The 16,445-nt window shown below is 38.1% G+C and overlaps 1 protein-coding gene across 1 annotated transcript in view; it reads left to right on the top strand.

Moving 5' to 3' along the window:
* Positions 1-16,445, top strand: part of MAMDC2 (MAM domain containing 2) — a 216,738-nt gene that overhangs the window by 101,891 nt on the left and 98,402 nt on the right. The window contains exons 3-5 of the mRNA XM_043976357.1: positions 4,411-4,682; positions 8,450-8,534; positions 10,883-11,020. Of these exons, the coding sequence (XP_043832292.1) occupies positions 4,411-4,682; positions 8,450-8,534; positions 10,883-11,020 (495 nt within the window). The remainder of the gene's footprint in view (positions 1-4,410; positions 4,683-8,449; positions 8,535-10,882; positions 11,021-16,445) is intronic.

Here is a 16,445-nt window from a genome sequence, read left to right as displayed (position 1 = left end):
AAAAATATCATCTTATTTTTTCCTCACAACAGTCCTGGAAGGTAGTTGCTATTATTATTCTCATTGTGGTGATAAGGAAACTGAGGTATATGGAGGTTAAGTGACTTGCCTAGGGTAAATGTCTGAGGCAGGCAAGATTCCAGTTAGGTTTTCCTCACTCCAAGTCCAGCATGTTCTTTCCAGTATGCCACAATTCATCTTTGATAATTCTGTGAAATATGCTTTGTCTTTTATACGCGAGTAAAACTATTAAAGTTCTAGAAATCCTACTGGGTTTTTGGGAGTTCACTGAACTATCATATTCTGTTCCATCTTCAGTGAATCCCTGGGCTTAGCCAGAGGTATCAAACACATGGCCCACAGATCACATACAGCCCACAGCACCCCCAAATGCAGCCCCAAACAGGTTCAAATGTAATTGGGAAATATTTAACAGAATAAATTAAAATATAATAAAACATAGACAATATTACATTTTAAAACTAAATCAATATATAGCCCACAGGGATCCTTATGTATGGTCTAGTGGCCCCTATTTTTATTTGAGTTTGACATCACTGACCTTATAGATGTGGGTCTTTCCTGTACTGGTGAAGACCAAGCCCAGTCACAGTCTTCTCATCCTTTCTTATTCTTACCCGTGTTTTGTCCTAAGCCCTCCAAAGCAGAACTAGCTAACATACTAGCTATTTCAATATTTCATGAGTACTGAGGCAAACCCTTAGGCCTATAGGTCATGCCTCCCTCACCCTTGTTACATAACTTGTCTTCCTCCATACAGTCATAAATGAGCCTGATGATGTTTTTATGCCATTTCTCACATGGAAGTTATTGTTCTGGCATTCTGCTAACCCCCAGATAGTTTTCCATTGACCCCTTTTTGGGTCACCTGAACTCATGATTCTTCTGAGATTCTGATATTCCACAACTCACATCCACAGAGCATCACTGGGATTGAAAAGGTAGTTTTTGGTAGCAATGAGTGGTTATGATTATTAAAAATATTGTACTATTTCCTAAATTCCTAATATTCCTAATATTCAATCCTTCCCTAGTCTAACTAAGTGGGATGCCAATCGATCTAGTGTGCAGCTAAAAATAGCTGTATTTCTGTTAGGTACAGGTTGGTTGGGCAGATATATTATCTCTAATAAATACTTCTGTGCTGTTGCAAAATATGGATTTAAAAAATATCTCAGGCATGCAAGTGAATTGTATTCAAATTATTTTAATGGCAGCAATTTATGATACAGATGTAATAATAGCTCTTAAGTAAATAGAACTAAAATCCCATGGTGTAATTCATTATCAAAGTACTTTAAATAACATAACATTTTTACATACTGTATGCTGCTGAGAGTACTTGACATTATGAGAACAATGCCACCAATGTGTAATAAAACCAGATTTTAAGAGAACTGATGTGCGAGGAAAATGTTTTTAACACTTCATTAGAAAGCAAGGAGAGTTGCAAGCAGACAGAATCCATGAGTTTAAACAACTTCATAATTAATAACTATTAAATCTTGCAATATAGTCAGAAATATTCTACCCTTTTTTTGTCGTTCAGTCACCAAGCATTAATGCTTACAACGTGTCAGGCACATACTAAGTGATGAGATTACAAAGAAAATCCAAAATAATCCCTACCTTCAAGGAGTAAATGTTGTAATTTGACTCCTTTCCTAAAAAAGGTCCTTCAGATTGACCTGAATCTCTCCTTTCTGTTCCCTGCTCTTTGAACCCTCTATCCGTCTGTCGTAAGTACAGTTCTCAGAATTTCTTTTCTTTTTTCTTTTCTTTTTTTTTTTTTTTAGTGAGGCGACTGGGGTTAAGTGACTTGCCCAGGGTCACACAGCTAGTAAGTGTTAAGTGTCTGAGGCTGGATTTGAACTCAGGTACTCCTGACTCCAGGGCTGGTGCTCTATCCACTGTGTCACCTAGCTGCCCCTGTTCTCAGAATTTCTTAACCTGGGAACTGCAGAGTAGTTCATACAGGCTCAGGGAGCTGATTATTCAATTTTCAGTGTGAGCACTGACACCCGGGAAATCAGCAAACTTACAAGTCAGGCTTTGATTTATTGTTTTGTTTATTGCCTGGACTTAAGAAAATAATGGAGGAAAATGATAATACTGTAGATTATCCTTAAAACTGTGTTGGGGGGTGGGGTGTTAAACATTTACCAGCATACAGCCTTGAGGGTCATGGCTCCCCAAAGGAGTCTACAGATAGGCTTTGGGGAATACAGATTCTTGGATGCTCGTGTTTTGGATACTAACCTCTAACAGAATTTAGCATTTCTTTCAGTTATGAATGTAAACAACAAACATTATTCTTAGTGACCCATAAACTCAGAGTCTGTCACATTTTTTTTCTGATAAAAGTATTTTATTTTTTTCCAGTTACATGTAAAAATAGTTCTCAACATTTGTTCATACAGGCTTTCCAATTTCAGATTTTTCTCCCTCCCCTTCCTCCTCCCTCCCCTAGACAGCAGGTAATCTGATATAGGTTTTATAGTTTTACATATATATATATATATATATATATATATATATATATACACATAATAACATTAAACATATTTCTGCATTAGTCATGTTATAAGAGAAGAATCAGAGCAATGAGGAAAAACCTCAAAATAGAAAAACAACAGCACCAAAAGCAAAAGAAATAGTATGGTTCAATCAGCATCTCTACTCCACAGTTCTTTTTTTTTCTGGATTTGGAGATCTCCTTCCATCATGGGTTCCCTGTAACTCTTCTGTACCATTGCATTGGTGAGAAGAATATAGTCCATCACAGTAGATCAACACACAATGTTGATGATACTGTGTACAATGTTCTTCTGGTTCTGCTCATCTCACTCATCATCATTTCATGCAAGTCATTCCAGGTTTCTCTGAACTCCCCCTGCTCAACATTTCTTACAGCAAAATAGAATTCCATTACATTCATATACCACAACTTGTTCAGCCATTCCCCAATTGATGGGCAACACCTCAATTTCCAATTCTTTGCCACCACAAAAAGAGCAGCTATAAATACTTTTGTACATGTGGGTCCTTTTCCCTTTTTTATGATCTCTTTGGGGAAAAGACCCAAAAGTGGTATTGCTGGGTCAAAGGGTATGAACAGCTTTATAGCCCTTTGGGCATAATTTCAGATTGCTCTCCAGAATGGCTGAATCAGTTCACAGCTCCACCAACAATGCATTAGTGTTCCAATTTTCCCACAGCTCCTCCAACATTCTTTATTTTCCTTTTTTGTCATATTAGCCAATCTGATAGGTGTCAGGTGGTACCTCAGAGTTGTTTTAATTTGCATCTCTCTAATCAATAGTGATTTAGAGCATTTTTTCATATGGGAATAGATGGATTTTATTTCTTCATCAGAAAACTGCCTGTTCATATCCTTTGACCATTTCTCAATTGGGGGATGACTTGGATTCATATAAATTTGATTTAGTTCCCTATATATTTTAGAAATGAGGCCTTTATCAGAAGTACTGGCCATAAAAATTGTTTCCCAGCTTTCTGCATCCCTCTTCACTGGGTGACCAGAAAATTAAAAGATGAGAAGGCTAAGGTCACTGGATTCCTACTGCTAATCTGGGATGTGTAATGTTTATATGCCCACCCAGATCCTTGAATATTATTGTAGATTATGCACAATCTCTGTAGGCCATAATGACATCCCACATGCTACCCACAAGTGCTGGTCAGAGACCCAGCTTAGATGCCCTGTACCCTTAGAACCAAGGTTGTTTTCTCCTCCATCCTGGAATCAAACTGGAGAAGTCCAGGGGGACAGTTCCAATCTAGCCCTAGGGTCCCTCTAAGAGTCTGGGACAGGTCTGTTTGGAGGCCAGCCATTTTCATTACACTTGGAGTCAGGAAGCTGTTCATCTGTTTCAGTCATTGTGTTTGACTCTTCATGACCCCATTGAGGTTTTTTTTCGCAGATCCTGGAGCGATTTGCTATTTCCTTCTGTAGCTCATTTTACAAATGAGGAACTGAGGGGAAAAAAGGTTTACATGACTTGCTCAGGGTCACACAGCTAGTAAGTATCTGAGGCCAGATTTGAACTCATTAAGATGAGTCTTCCTAATTCCAACCCCAGTGCTCTATCCACTACACCACCTAGATGCTACCTAGTAATCAGGAAGACCTGAGTTCAAATCCTGACTCACATCCTTACTAGCTATGTGATCCCAGGCAAGTCATTCAACCTCTGTCTGCCTCAGTTTTCCTCTTTGTAAAATGGGAATCGTAATATCACTTACCTCCCTGGGTTGTTATAAGGATTAAAGTAGATAAATGTTTTTACTATTTAAACATGTCACACTTCCTCTTCTCGTATTACACATATTAATTCAGGTCCTTCCACTCTTTTTTTAAATTTCTAGGTCATTATATTTATGTGGATTCTACCTTTGCCAAGCAGGGGGAGAAAGCAGTCCTGCTAAGTCCTGACCTACAGGCAGAGGAGTGGAGCTGCCTTCGGCTAGTTTATCAAATTACCACATCTTCACCATTTCCATCCATCCCCAGCCGGCTAAATCTCTACATCAGGTTTGAAGGAGAAAACTTTGATCGGTTGCTGTGGTCAACCAAGGAGTCTTCTGACAGCTGGCTCATAGCCAGTCTAGATTTGCGAAATAGTACAAAGAAATTCAAGGTAAGCAGAGTATGAGGATAAAGTGCAAATTTCTTTTTGCATGTTTCATGCACTCCTGGAATCTTGGTTAAAACCTCTGGCATAATGGCTGTTTTGCTATATTGGGAATTTGTACTAGTTTAGGGGTGAGGGAAGAGAATTGAAACATCATAAGGAAAGATTAATAATAACAAATGATATTGTGTTCACCTATCCCTAAATTAGATTTTGCTGGATCACTTCTCCACCTATTTAATAGGATTCTCAAATATTAACAAGCTTGCAAATTGTCTTAAATTGGACTTTGCAAGCAGGAATGACTTTCTAAATGGGCTTTAGGAAGCATTCTCATTTTCTTATAATTTGGTTTTATTCTGCTAATGCATATGTCTTTTATTTAATTACTTGCTACAAATATGGGCTGAAGCATATAATTAGGGTTTTTAAAAGATAAATGCAAGTATTTTGAGAAGAACCACACCTAGAATATGTGTTCATATTTTTGAGTACATGTCCCTTTCAAATACTTATTTCAAATATAATTTCTCCCTGGAAAGGTTTGAAAAGGGAGTTACATTCCTCTTTCCCCTCCCCAGTCTTTTAAACCCCAGAGCTGGGCTCACTTAATCCCTTCCTTAGCCTTTTTCCATGCTTTGGGACAATTGGGCCCCAATATTGACTCCAGTCAACCTCACTGTTGGTGCCACTTTGACCTGTAGATCAGTTCAATGGCCTCCTTTGTTCCTTGTTATTAAAACTTCCTTTTGGGGCAGCTAGGTGGCGCAGTGGATAGAGCACTGGCCCTGGATTCCGGAGGACCTGAGTTCAAATCCGGCCTCAGACACTTGACACTTACTAGCTGTGTGACCCTGGGAAAGTCACCCCAATTGCCTCACCAAAAACAAAACAAAACAAAAAAACTTCCTTTTGATATTCCAGTTCTATACCTGAGCTCCTGTCTTGTTCTTTCATTCCTGAATCCTAACCTTGCATCATATCTTATATCTCAGCCCCTTCAAAACCAATCTGGAGTCTTCTTCTTGGGCCTCAGTCGCTGTAGCTGGATCCCTGACATTCATTGACCAACCCCCTGATACTATCATGCCTGACCTCTTGTCTGCTACTAGACTATCTGGATACCCATAAGCCTATCACCATTAATTACCAATAGGTCTACCTCATGCCACTTCCCTGGCTTTCTAAAATTCTATCTATTGCCTGAGGTATTCTGGAGCCAGCTCCACCAATTATTGTATTTTCAGTGTGAGCATTTACACCTTGGAAATGACAAAGAGAGTTTGATTTATTGTTCTGGTGATTGTCTAGAGTTAAAGTGATGGAGAAAATGTTAACAATGCAAATTAAACTTAAAAGTATGCCTGGCATACACGTTTCCCCCAGAAAGCCAGCTGTTAAACATTTACCAATATAGCCCTGCCTGTTACCATATACCCTTGAAATGTTCATTTGCCTCAAGTTTTTCTTGCTGTTTACTCTTAGATGCTGCCCAAATGATTCTTTCTAGTTTTTCCTACTGTAGCCTGACCTCTTCCTAGTACTAACAAACAGATTGATATAGCTCCTGGGAAAAGCATATACTTACTGGAAATAAAAATAGTTCAAGAAGGTTAGATTAAGGACACAGAGAGTTTTCATGGAAGCATCCTTTGTTTGTCTCCTTCCTCCTTTTCCTCCACCTACCTTTCTGGCTCTAAAAACCTAATAGAAAACACTAAGACACAAATCAATTGCCTATTTCCATATCAAGGATAATAAGAGAAATATAAAACAAAACAACCCTGAGCTTTTGCCTAGTGCCCATCAGATAATCAAAGATGAGAAAAGATAAAAATTATATATGTAGGAAAGGCCATGGGAAGACAAGCACAGTAATAGACTGTTGTTGGAGCTGGAAAATAATCTGGTATTACACAAGGAAAGTCATTAAATTTCCATATACACACATACACACACACACACACACACACACACACACACACACACTCCATTGACCCAGAGATACCACAAGGAAATCAAAGACAGAATTACAGGTCTCATAAATACAAAAATATTGGTAGCAGAACTGTTTGCTATCACAGGGAACTGAAACAAAATGAATAGCCATCCACTGGGTACTGACAAAACCAACTGTGGCATATGAAAATAACAGAACATTATTATGCAATAAAAGAAACAACAAAATGAAGAATTCAGGAAAACTTGGAAAGATGTATATGAACTAATGTGGAATGAAGTAAGCCAACTCAGAACAATTTATACAGTGATCACAATAATGTGTCATGCACAATCACTTTTTGGACAGCTAGGTGGTTCAGTGTTGGGCCTGGAGTCAGGAAGACTCATCTTTCTGAGTTCAAATCTGGCCTCATTCATTTACTAGCTGTGTGACTTTGGACAAGTCACTTCATCCTGTTTGCCTTAGTTTCCTCATTTGTAAAATGTGCTGAAGAAGGAAATGGCAAACCACTCCAGTATTTTTGCCAAAAAATAAAACCCCAAAATGGGTCATGAAGACTCAGCCATAACTGAAAACAACTATGTGTACACATAACCATACACACATATACATACACACACACTAATGTAAAAGAAAATAGCATTTTTTAAAAAATCAAAACTTTAAGCTGTACATTGACTGAACATAACATCAGTATCTCCATTCTATCAATGGTGTCATAGACTATAGATATGTGAAGCATGAAAGATCATTAGACATGGCCAATGCATTGATTTTTTTTTCTTATTGGAGACTCTTTGTTGTAAGGGAAGAATTTATTGCTAAAGGTTGATGGCTGGAAAATCATTGGGAAGTTATACCTGTGTTTAAAAACAGTATCAACAAAAGATTTATTTAATTTTTCAAAAATTACCTACTAAAGCAGTTTTATGACAGCTTTCAATAGTGGGTCTAGGTCTCCTTTCATTGTCCAGTCAGGTTAAATTGTGACCTGGGCTAGATTGGTCAGTTGCCATTAGTAGCTAGCAAATTGGGTAGTACAGAGGGTACCTTTAGAGTCAGAGGACTTGGATTAAAATCCTGCCTCTAATATTTGCTATCTATGTGACCTTGGATAAGTCTCCTAACATCCCTGGGTCTCAGTTTCCTCATGTGTAAAGTGAAAGAGTTGTATTAGATGTCTTCTGAGGTCCCTTCCAAAACTAAATCTATGATCCTATGAATAACCAGTTTATTTTGGGTGTAGCAGAAAGAGTACTGGGTCTGGATTCAGGAATACTTCAGTTCAAATACTACCTCAGACACATATTATGTGTGTGACCCTGGGCAAGTCACTTCACCTCTATTTCCCTCAAGTTTTCTCAACTGTAAAACAGGGATAACAACAACACCTACTTTGCAGGGTTGTTGTGAGAATCAAATGATATAATATCTGTAAAACACTTAGCATAGTGACTGATAAATAGTTGGTGTTATATGTGTTAGCTATTATTATTATTATCATTTATTTGATGTCATTGTTTTATAACAAATTACCTTGATCAGTACATACTACCTCTGTCTCTTTTTTTAACATGAGAGTGAAGGTGACATTAGCAACAGCTTGTTCTCATACTCAAACACATTACCTTCCTTACCACTTGATAGGTATGATATGATATATCAAACTGCAACTAAATAGAGATTAATGGGACTGTTTTGTCTTAAGTTAATGAAGAGTTAATGTCTGAATTATTGAGAAGTTGAAAGGGTGATCATAGAAACATGAATTTAGATATAAAATTCCCTTCCTTTTCCATGTGCTTTACAGATATTAATAGAAGGCATACTAGGGCAAGGAACTACAGCCAGCATTGCAGTCTTTGAAATTAAGATGATGACTGGATACTGTATTGGTAAGTGGTTTTTCATTTCCCCTGTTTCAGGCAGTGTTTGCTAAAAATCTACTGTTGCCAGGAGAAATGTACTAGTAGACACTGTTTACTCTTGAGATGAACTAGCCTGGGGCTGCATAGGGGAAAACTGTAGACTAGAATTTAAGAGATTTGGGTTCTAGTCTTATCTCTGGCACTAACCAGATGTGTGATCTTGATCAAGTTGCTTCACCACTATGGGCCTCAGTTCTTATTTGTAAAATTGTGGAGAAGATTAGGCCTCAAATTCCCTTTCCATTCTCCCATTCTATGAACTGGCCTCTAGAAAATCTCTGCAAAATGTCTAACTTAAGCTCAACATATTATTTTCTTTGTATATGTTCACCATAAAGAAGACTTGTAAAAAAAAAAAAAGGGGGCAGCTAGGTGGCACAGTGGATAGAGCACCGGCCCTGGAGTCAGGAGGACCTGAGTTCAAATCCAGCCTCAGACACTTAACACTTACTAGCTGTGTGACCCTGGGCGAGTCACTTAACCCCAATTGCCTCACTAAAAAAAAAAAAAAAAGAAGAAGACATGTGCCTACTTTCATCCAAGTAATAGATTGTGGAAAGAAAGAAAAATTGATGTGGCACTTATAGCCTAGCTTCAACAGGTTACAATGAGAATTTCTAGCTTGCTGCACACTCAGCCTTGTGTTCCAACTGCAGAGGAAAACAGACATTGTACAGCCTCCTCTGTATCTCCTTTGTGCTCCACTGGCCCTTCTTCCTCATCACAAAGATCAACAATGTCAGCACAGGAGGAGATTCAGCCAGATTTCTGAAGTCCCATTTCTCATTGTTGAACTCCTGGTGCCATTTTGAATTTAAAAGGGAGAAAATAATTAGAAATACGATCGTCCTTTTTCTTCACAGTTAAGGAGTTTTAAACTTCCCTATGTTTGATTTGGGGCATTCTAATCTTCTCCATCTCTTCTAGCATTCCCACAGTTAGTTAAAATTCCCTTGATAGTCAAAGGCCTTTTCACCTCTTCTTTGCCTCTCTCTCAGGGACAGTGGGAGGGGACAAGAATTCTTTTAAATGTATGCCCTGGTTCTCATGACACTTCTGTCTCAACTTTCAAAGGAATCTTGAGACTGGATTTAGAACTGGAAGGGAATGCAGGGATCAGTTAGTCCAAACCCTTCTAATTGAGGAAACTGAGGCCCAGAGGCAGCTAGGTAGTACAGTGGATAGGGTGCTGGGCCTAGAGTCAGGAGGACCTGAGTTCAAATCCAACTTCAGACATTTACTAGCTGTATGACCCTGGTCAAGTCACTTCACCCTGTTTGCTTCTGTTTCCTCATCTATAAAATGAGCTGGAATAGGAAATGGCAAACCACTCCATTATCTCTGCCAAGAAAACCCCAAATGGGATCATGAAGAGTTAGACACAACTAGTGTCACTTCAAGTGACACTTGAACCTTGGTTCTCTGACTCCAAATCTGGTAACGCCCTCAGAAATATAATAGTAACCCCCTCCTTTTTTTTTTTACACTATAAACTGGTCACATACAGCTATGTCTTCCCTCTGAGATTACATGAAATACTTTCTATTAGAAACATGAAGTGATTTCATGAATATCTCAGGGACCTGTGATTTTTGTCTGTACAGGATTTCCCTACGCTTATCCGGCTATATCTTATAGCCATAGATCAAAGGTTCATATATCTAGAGCTAGAAAGGACCTTAGAGGCCATTCGATTCAGCTCCCTCAGTATTATTTTTTTTTTTCACAAATAATAAAACCGAGGCAAGAGAGGCTAAATGCTTTGCCTAGGGTCACGCAGCTAGTATGTGTCTGAGCTGGGACTGACTCCAAGTCCAATACTCTGTCCTCTATGCAATACTCCAGTCTAGGAAGTTAAGGAAGGGAAGGAGGTTTGGGAGTCCAGACTCCGTAATGTGATTTTACTGATGTTGGGAGTAGTCTCCATCAATGCACATTAGGAACAATTTTTCAACTTGTAGTTGTAGGCGGTTAGCTGGGGGTAACTGAGAGGTTTGACTTCCAGGAGTCACAAACCAGCCTGAATCAGAAGCTGGCTTCCTTGATTCAGAGAGCAATTCTTTCTTTATTATGCTATGGTGATAATTTCAGATGGAGTCATCCATTTTAGTTCTTCCTCACGAATTTGTAGTTTTAGGAAATCATAGCTATGATATGATGAGTTCAGCAGGATAAAGAACTGAGCAATCCATACAACTGAACATGTGGTGCCAGGCCCTCCTTTAGGTTCTGAGTATGGATGCGCGGGGATGTGATTAGATCTTTGCTGATATGTTTCTTTCCATTCCTCACCGCTCCCCCCCGCCCCATTATAGAATGTGACTTTGAAGAAAATCATCTGTGTGGCTTTTTGAATCGTTGGAATCCCAATGTGAACTGGTTCGTTGGGGGAGGAAATATACGGAATTCACATGCGATTCTTCCTCATGATCACACGCTCAAAAGTGAACTGGGTAAGTCACGGATAAACTTTTTTTAAAAAAAGCTATTTGGCTTCTTAGGTATTCATATTATACTTACCTGTTTGTATACCTCATCTTTCCCATAGAATATAAGCTTCTTGAGGGCAGGGATTGACATTTTTGCCTAGAACTTCTAGCACTTAGCACCATACCTCTAGCATTCTAGAACTTCCCACCATACCTTGCACATAGGTTTTGCTTAATAAATACTTGTTGAATTGTTGAAAATGGATTGGATTTTGTGCATGAAGCATTCGTGCAGAGTGAAGTAAACTTTTACCTCAGATCCAGCATTTGGCTCATTAATGCTACAAACATTTTTTGAATCACTAAGTGTAAATGGAAGTAGGAAAAATGGAATGAAGAATACTTGTAGAGACAACTTTAAAATTGTTTGTGGGACAACTTTAGTAAGCACTCTAGTCTAAAAGGGGTTAACCCAAGTCTCAGTGTTAAACTTTCAGTGTGCTTTTCATCTGCTATCTCTGTGTGTCTCTGTCTCTGTCTCTCCATTTCTGTCGGTGTCTCTCATTTTCCTTTCAAGTATAAAGCCTTGAATCCCAAAGATCAATCAGTTAACAAGCATTTAAGTCCCTACTATGTGTATAGGCACTATGTTGGGCACTGAGAATATATGTACAAAGAACACAATAATTCCTACTCACAAAAAGTTTAAATTCTAATAGGGGGAGGGGAAGAAGAAAAAGAAGATAAATGACCACAGATAGAGAGGGACACCATAAACATAAATAGAATAAATACAAAGTAGATAAATACAAGGTAGTTTGGGAAGGAAGACACAAGCAGTTGGGGAGAAAAGGCTTCAAATTATACCAAACAATATTAGAGCATGAGTTTTACCTCTTTCCATCATATCAGTAGGGAGGGGAGGGACTATGAAATGTGCTATAAAATATCAGGCATGGTCACTGTTTCTGTTGGTTCTGATGAAATGTTTTTCTTTGTTGCCAGGGCAGTCAGTGTGAGATTAGAGTGTGAATCAAGAGAAACAGCTGTGGAATAAAAACACATTAACAATAAAACTTAAATGTGAAAAGGAGGGGACTGTGCTATAGGAAAAGGAAGGGGGATTAGAAGAATAAATCAACATTTAGAGGGCCTGGTGGCAATAAAGACTGGTTGTCCATAGGAAAAAATGGGAAAGGTAGCTTGAAAAGTTCCAGTTAAGAAGTCCTTCTTCCCCAGGTGGTCCCTAGCCACAGAGGGGAGGCTAATTTCTGACCTCAACCTGACCCTTACATCACTAGTTGGAGGTTCTATGGCAAAGAATTAGATCTTCTCACCACTTAATATAAAAAACCAATTCATTTTTCTTCTTTTTTCTAAACTTAAACACAAGATAAAATTTGAATTTCCACATACATTGGAGAATAAGAGAGAGTTATGCATGAGACTACAGATTCCTATTATGTAGGGCTTGTTTTTCTTTTTTAAGTATGATTACATACTTAGCTGGGTGCCACAGTGGATAGAGCAGGCCTAGAGTACAGCTTATCTTTCTGAGTTCAACTCTGGCCTCAGACTAGCCATGTGACCCTGGGCAAGTAATTTAACCCTGTTTGCTTCAGTTTCCTCATCTGTAAAATGAGCTGGAGAAGGAAATGGCAAACTACTCCAGTATCTTTGCCAAGAAAATCCCAAATGGGGTCACAAAGAGTTGTACATGACTGAAAAACAACTAAATAACAACAAAATGATTACATTTCTGTGTGTCTCTATATATGTGACTATAAATACGTATATAGTCATGCATACATGTCATGTGTTCATCATCATGTATACATATATGTCATATATAAATACACATATGACACTTAGAGTCAGACAAGACTGAAAAATAACTGAACAACAAAATGATTATATTCTCTCTCTATATGTGTGTGTGTGTGTGTATGTGTGTATGTGTGTATGTAAATAGAAATTCAACCTGCAACTTTCAAATGTGTAACTTTTATGGTAACTACTTGTCTGTGATTCCTTCTGGCCTTCCTTTTGGTCTTTTCTCATAGAAAAAGAAAGAAAACCAAAATCCTTGTAACAATTATACATCATTAATCAAAATAAATCCTCTTGTTGACTTTATCCAGAAATGTACATGTCTTCCTGCATCTCAAGTCAGGCAGTAGGTAGCACTTTTCACCACTTGTACTCTGGCTGAAAGTACTAGTTTTCACTTTCAGCTAAAGGTATCAAAGATGGCTTCATGAAAGGGGTGGTATTTAAAAGAATGAGTAGAATATTATTCCAAGGGGAACATTTAAGGAGGATATTCCGACGTGAGCAAAGGTATGGGGGGGAGGGGAAGTACAAGATGTATTCAAGAAATAACAGCACCATTTAGCATAAGAGAAGAGTAGGAAACAAGGTTAGAAATTTATCTTGAAGTCAAGTCATCTAAAATTTTGAGTGCCTTGTTAAGGAGTTTGGACTGAGTAGATAATAGGAAGCCATTAAAAATGTTCCAGCAGGGCAGTGAGACCATTTGACCAGTGCTTTAGAAAGATTAATCAGGTGCACCGGTGGAAAAGATTGGATGGGAATCAGGCTAGACAAAAGGAATAGAGCTAGGGAAAACATTTCCTTAGATACAGCTGTTTGTATACAAATCAGGAACTGAAATTGGAAAATGTCAAAAAATATTTTCACTTCCTCTTTACAAATGTAATAAATAATATAGATTATAAAGCTTAGTTCCTAGTGAAATGATACATGTCAGTGAAGGGGATTAAGGTTTTTATACACACTCGCCTTGTCTTGGCACAAAATATGTATACTCCATCCCAGGTCCACATGCATTCCTTCTCCTTCAGTGGCCACAGCTGGGAGCATGCTTATGCAGATGTTAGCTGAATGCTACATGTACATTGGATGAAGCCCTGATACTCCATGCAGAGCAGAGTAGGCTTTGTCTATGAAGTTTGTCTAATTATTTTTTTTTAAATATAAGTTAGATTAACTCAAAGGAAAATATTCAGCTCAGGTTTAGGATGGATTAGGTGACTGTAGATAAGAACTACTTGAAATCAAAAGAAAGTCTTTAATCTTTGGAAATTCAGCTAATTAATGAGAAATTCTACTGCATTTTCTTATGAACTTGGGTTCTTATTTTGTTTTGTTTTAGTTTTTTCCTTTGGTATAGCAGACCAAGTGATGGTTTTTTTTTTTCTGGTATAAATAACTGACATTTATATAGAGGCAGTTATGTGACACAGTAGTTAGAGTGTGAGACACAGTCGGAAAGGCCTGAGTTTGAATCCTGACTCAGACATTTACTAGCTGTGTGACCCTAGGAAAGCCTCTTTAACCTCACTTTCTTTATCTGTAAAATTATGATAATAATGATTATCTCACTGGGTTGGTGTGGGGATCAAATGAGACATAAATACATATATAGATAGAAAAGCACCTTGCTAACATTAAAATATATGGGTGTGGGGGCAGCTAGGTGGCACAGTAGATAGAGCACTGGCCCTGGAGTCAAGAGTGCCTGAGTTCAAATCGGGCCTTAGACACTTAACACTTACTAGCTGTGTGACCCTGGGCAAATCACTTAACCCCAATTGCCTCACTAAAAAAAACCAAAAAACCAAAACAAGCAAACAAACAAAAAAACAAAAAAACATATGGGTGTGTTTTAAGGTTTACAAAATGCTTTATAGATATAGATGTAGGGATATGATATATCTCTATATCTACAAAGTATTATTTATAGATATGACTAGATTGATTGAAAAGCACTTTGATAGCCTTAAAAGATATATGTACATATATACATGTGTATGTATATCCTGACCCTTGCAGAACTGTATGTGTGTATTTATGTTTTAAGATTTACAAAGCATATTAAATAGATAGATAATGTTTTAAGGTTTGCAAAGTGTTTTATAGATATAAATATCTGTTTTAACATTCACAGAGTGCTTTATATATCTATAAAGTAACCTTCATAGAGATAGATATTAAATATTCTATAATTTGGGGGGGCAATGGGGGTTAAGTGACTTGCCCAGGGTCACACAGCTAGTGAGTGTCAAGTATCTGAGGCCAGATTTGAACTTAGGTACTCCTGAATCCAGGGCCGGTGCTTTATCCACTGTGCCACCTAGCCGCCCCCTACATTCTATAAATTTTAAAACCTTATATAAAGATTAGTTATTACACATGATACCCCCCAAATCTTTGTGCAGTCTTAAGCTATTAAAGACTTTTGAGACATTCTACAGTGCTTTAAATTTGTAGTGTTTTACTGGCACTATCTCATTTGAGCCTCAGAAAAGTCCTGTGAAGTAAGTGCTATTATTATCCTCATTTTGCATATGAAGAAACTGAGAAGTGGGGAGGTGGCATGACTTGCCAAGGTTAACCAACTAATAAGTTTCAGAGGCTAGATTTAAGGTAAAGTCCTCCTGACTCCAAGTCTAGCACACTATCAGACTATTAATAGTAAAGAGGATTTTAAATGACTCTTAAATTCTAAAAGCTAAGATGTTCGGGAACAAGGGAACTTGCCACAGTTGCATAAGGTAAAGGTGAGCAATAGAAATCAGCCTTTTCGGGGCAGCTAGGTGGCGCAGTGGATAGAGCACTGGCCCTGGAGTCAGGAGTACCTGAGTTCAGGTCCGGCCTCAGACACTTAACACTTTCTAGCTGTGTGACTCTGGGCAAGTCACTTAACCCCAATTGCCTCACTAAAAAAAAAAAAAAAAAAGAAAGAAATCAGCCTTTTCGACTTGATCTAAAGATGTACCCATGACTAGTTCGATGAATAAACATTTCTTTAGGCTGCATGTTGCCAGGAATGGCTGTTGGAAAAGGCTAGAGTGTGGATTCCATGAGATAAGTAGTTTCTTGGGCTATTCATTTGACTGTGGTTTAGCTAAGGCCAGGATATAATCCATTCTTTGAAAGGTACCACACCGACACTCCTTCCTTCCCTATCTTAAAGGCATTCATGAACACTGAAATCACTGTGGTTATTTTGGAATTCTGCTAACATCCTTTATATCAATGTGATATAATAGGAATAATCTTATTTTAATCCAGAACACCTGGTTTCAGATCCTGGCTGGAACATTCGCAAGCTATATGACCTTGGACCAGTCAGCCACTTAATCTCCATGGATCTTAATGTCCTCATCTATAAAATGAGGAGGTTAGATTGCATGTTCCCTTGCAGATCTGAAATGCTATGCTTCTGTTTACACTAAAGTCTTCTGTGCATTCTGGTTTTCTGTATATGTTATACACATCTATATAGACTTTATATATACATCTGCATCTCTATGCATCCATGTACACATGAGTGTATGTATGTATATTATGTATATCCTAACAAAGAAGTGATCATTAAACCTACGGGAGCTGATGAGGTTACCAAGAAAGTAGATAAAGAGGA

This window comes from Dromiciops gliroides, chromosome 1 (assembly GCF_019393635.1).
Source record: "Dromiciops gliroides isolate mDroGli1 chromosome 1, mDroGli1.pri, whole genome shotgun sequence".
Taxonomy (NCBI): Eukaryota; Metazoa; Chordata; class Mammalia; order Microbiotheria; family Microbiotheriidae; genus Dromiciops; species Dromiciops gliroides.
Note: the sequence above shows the minus strand (reverse complement) of the source record. Positions and strands in the feature narration are given on the sequence as shown.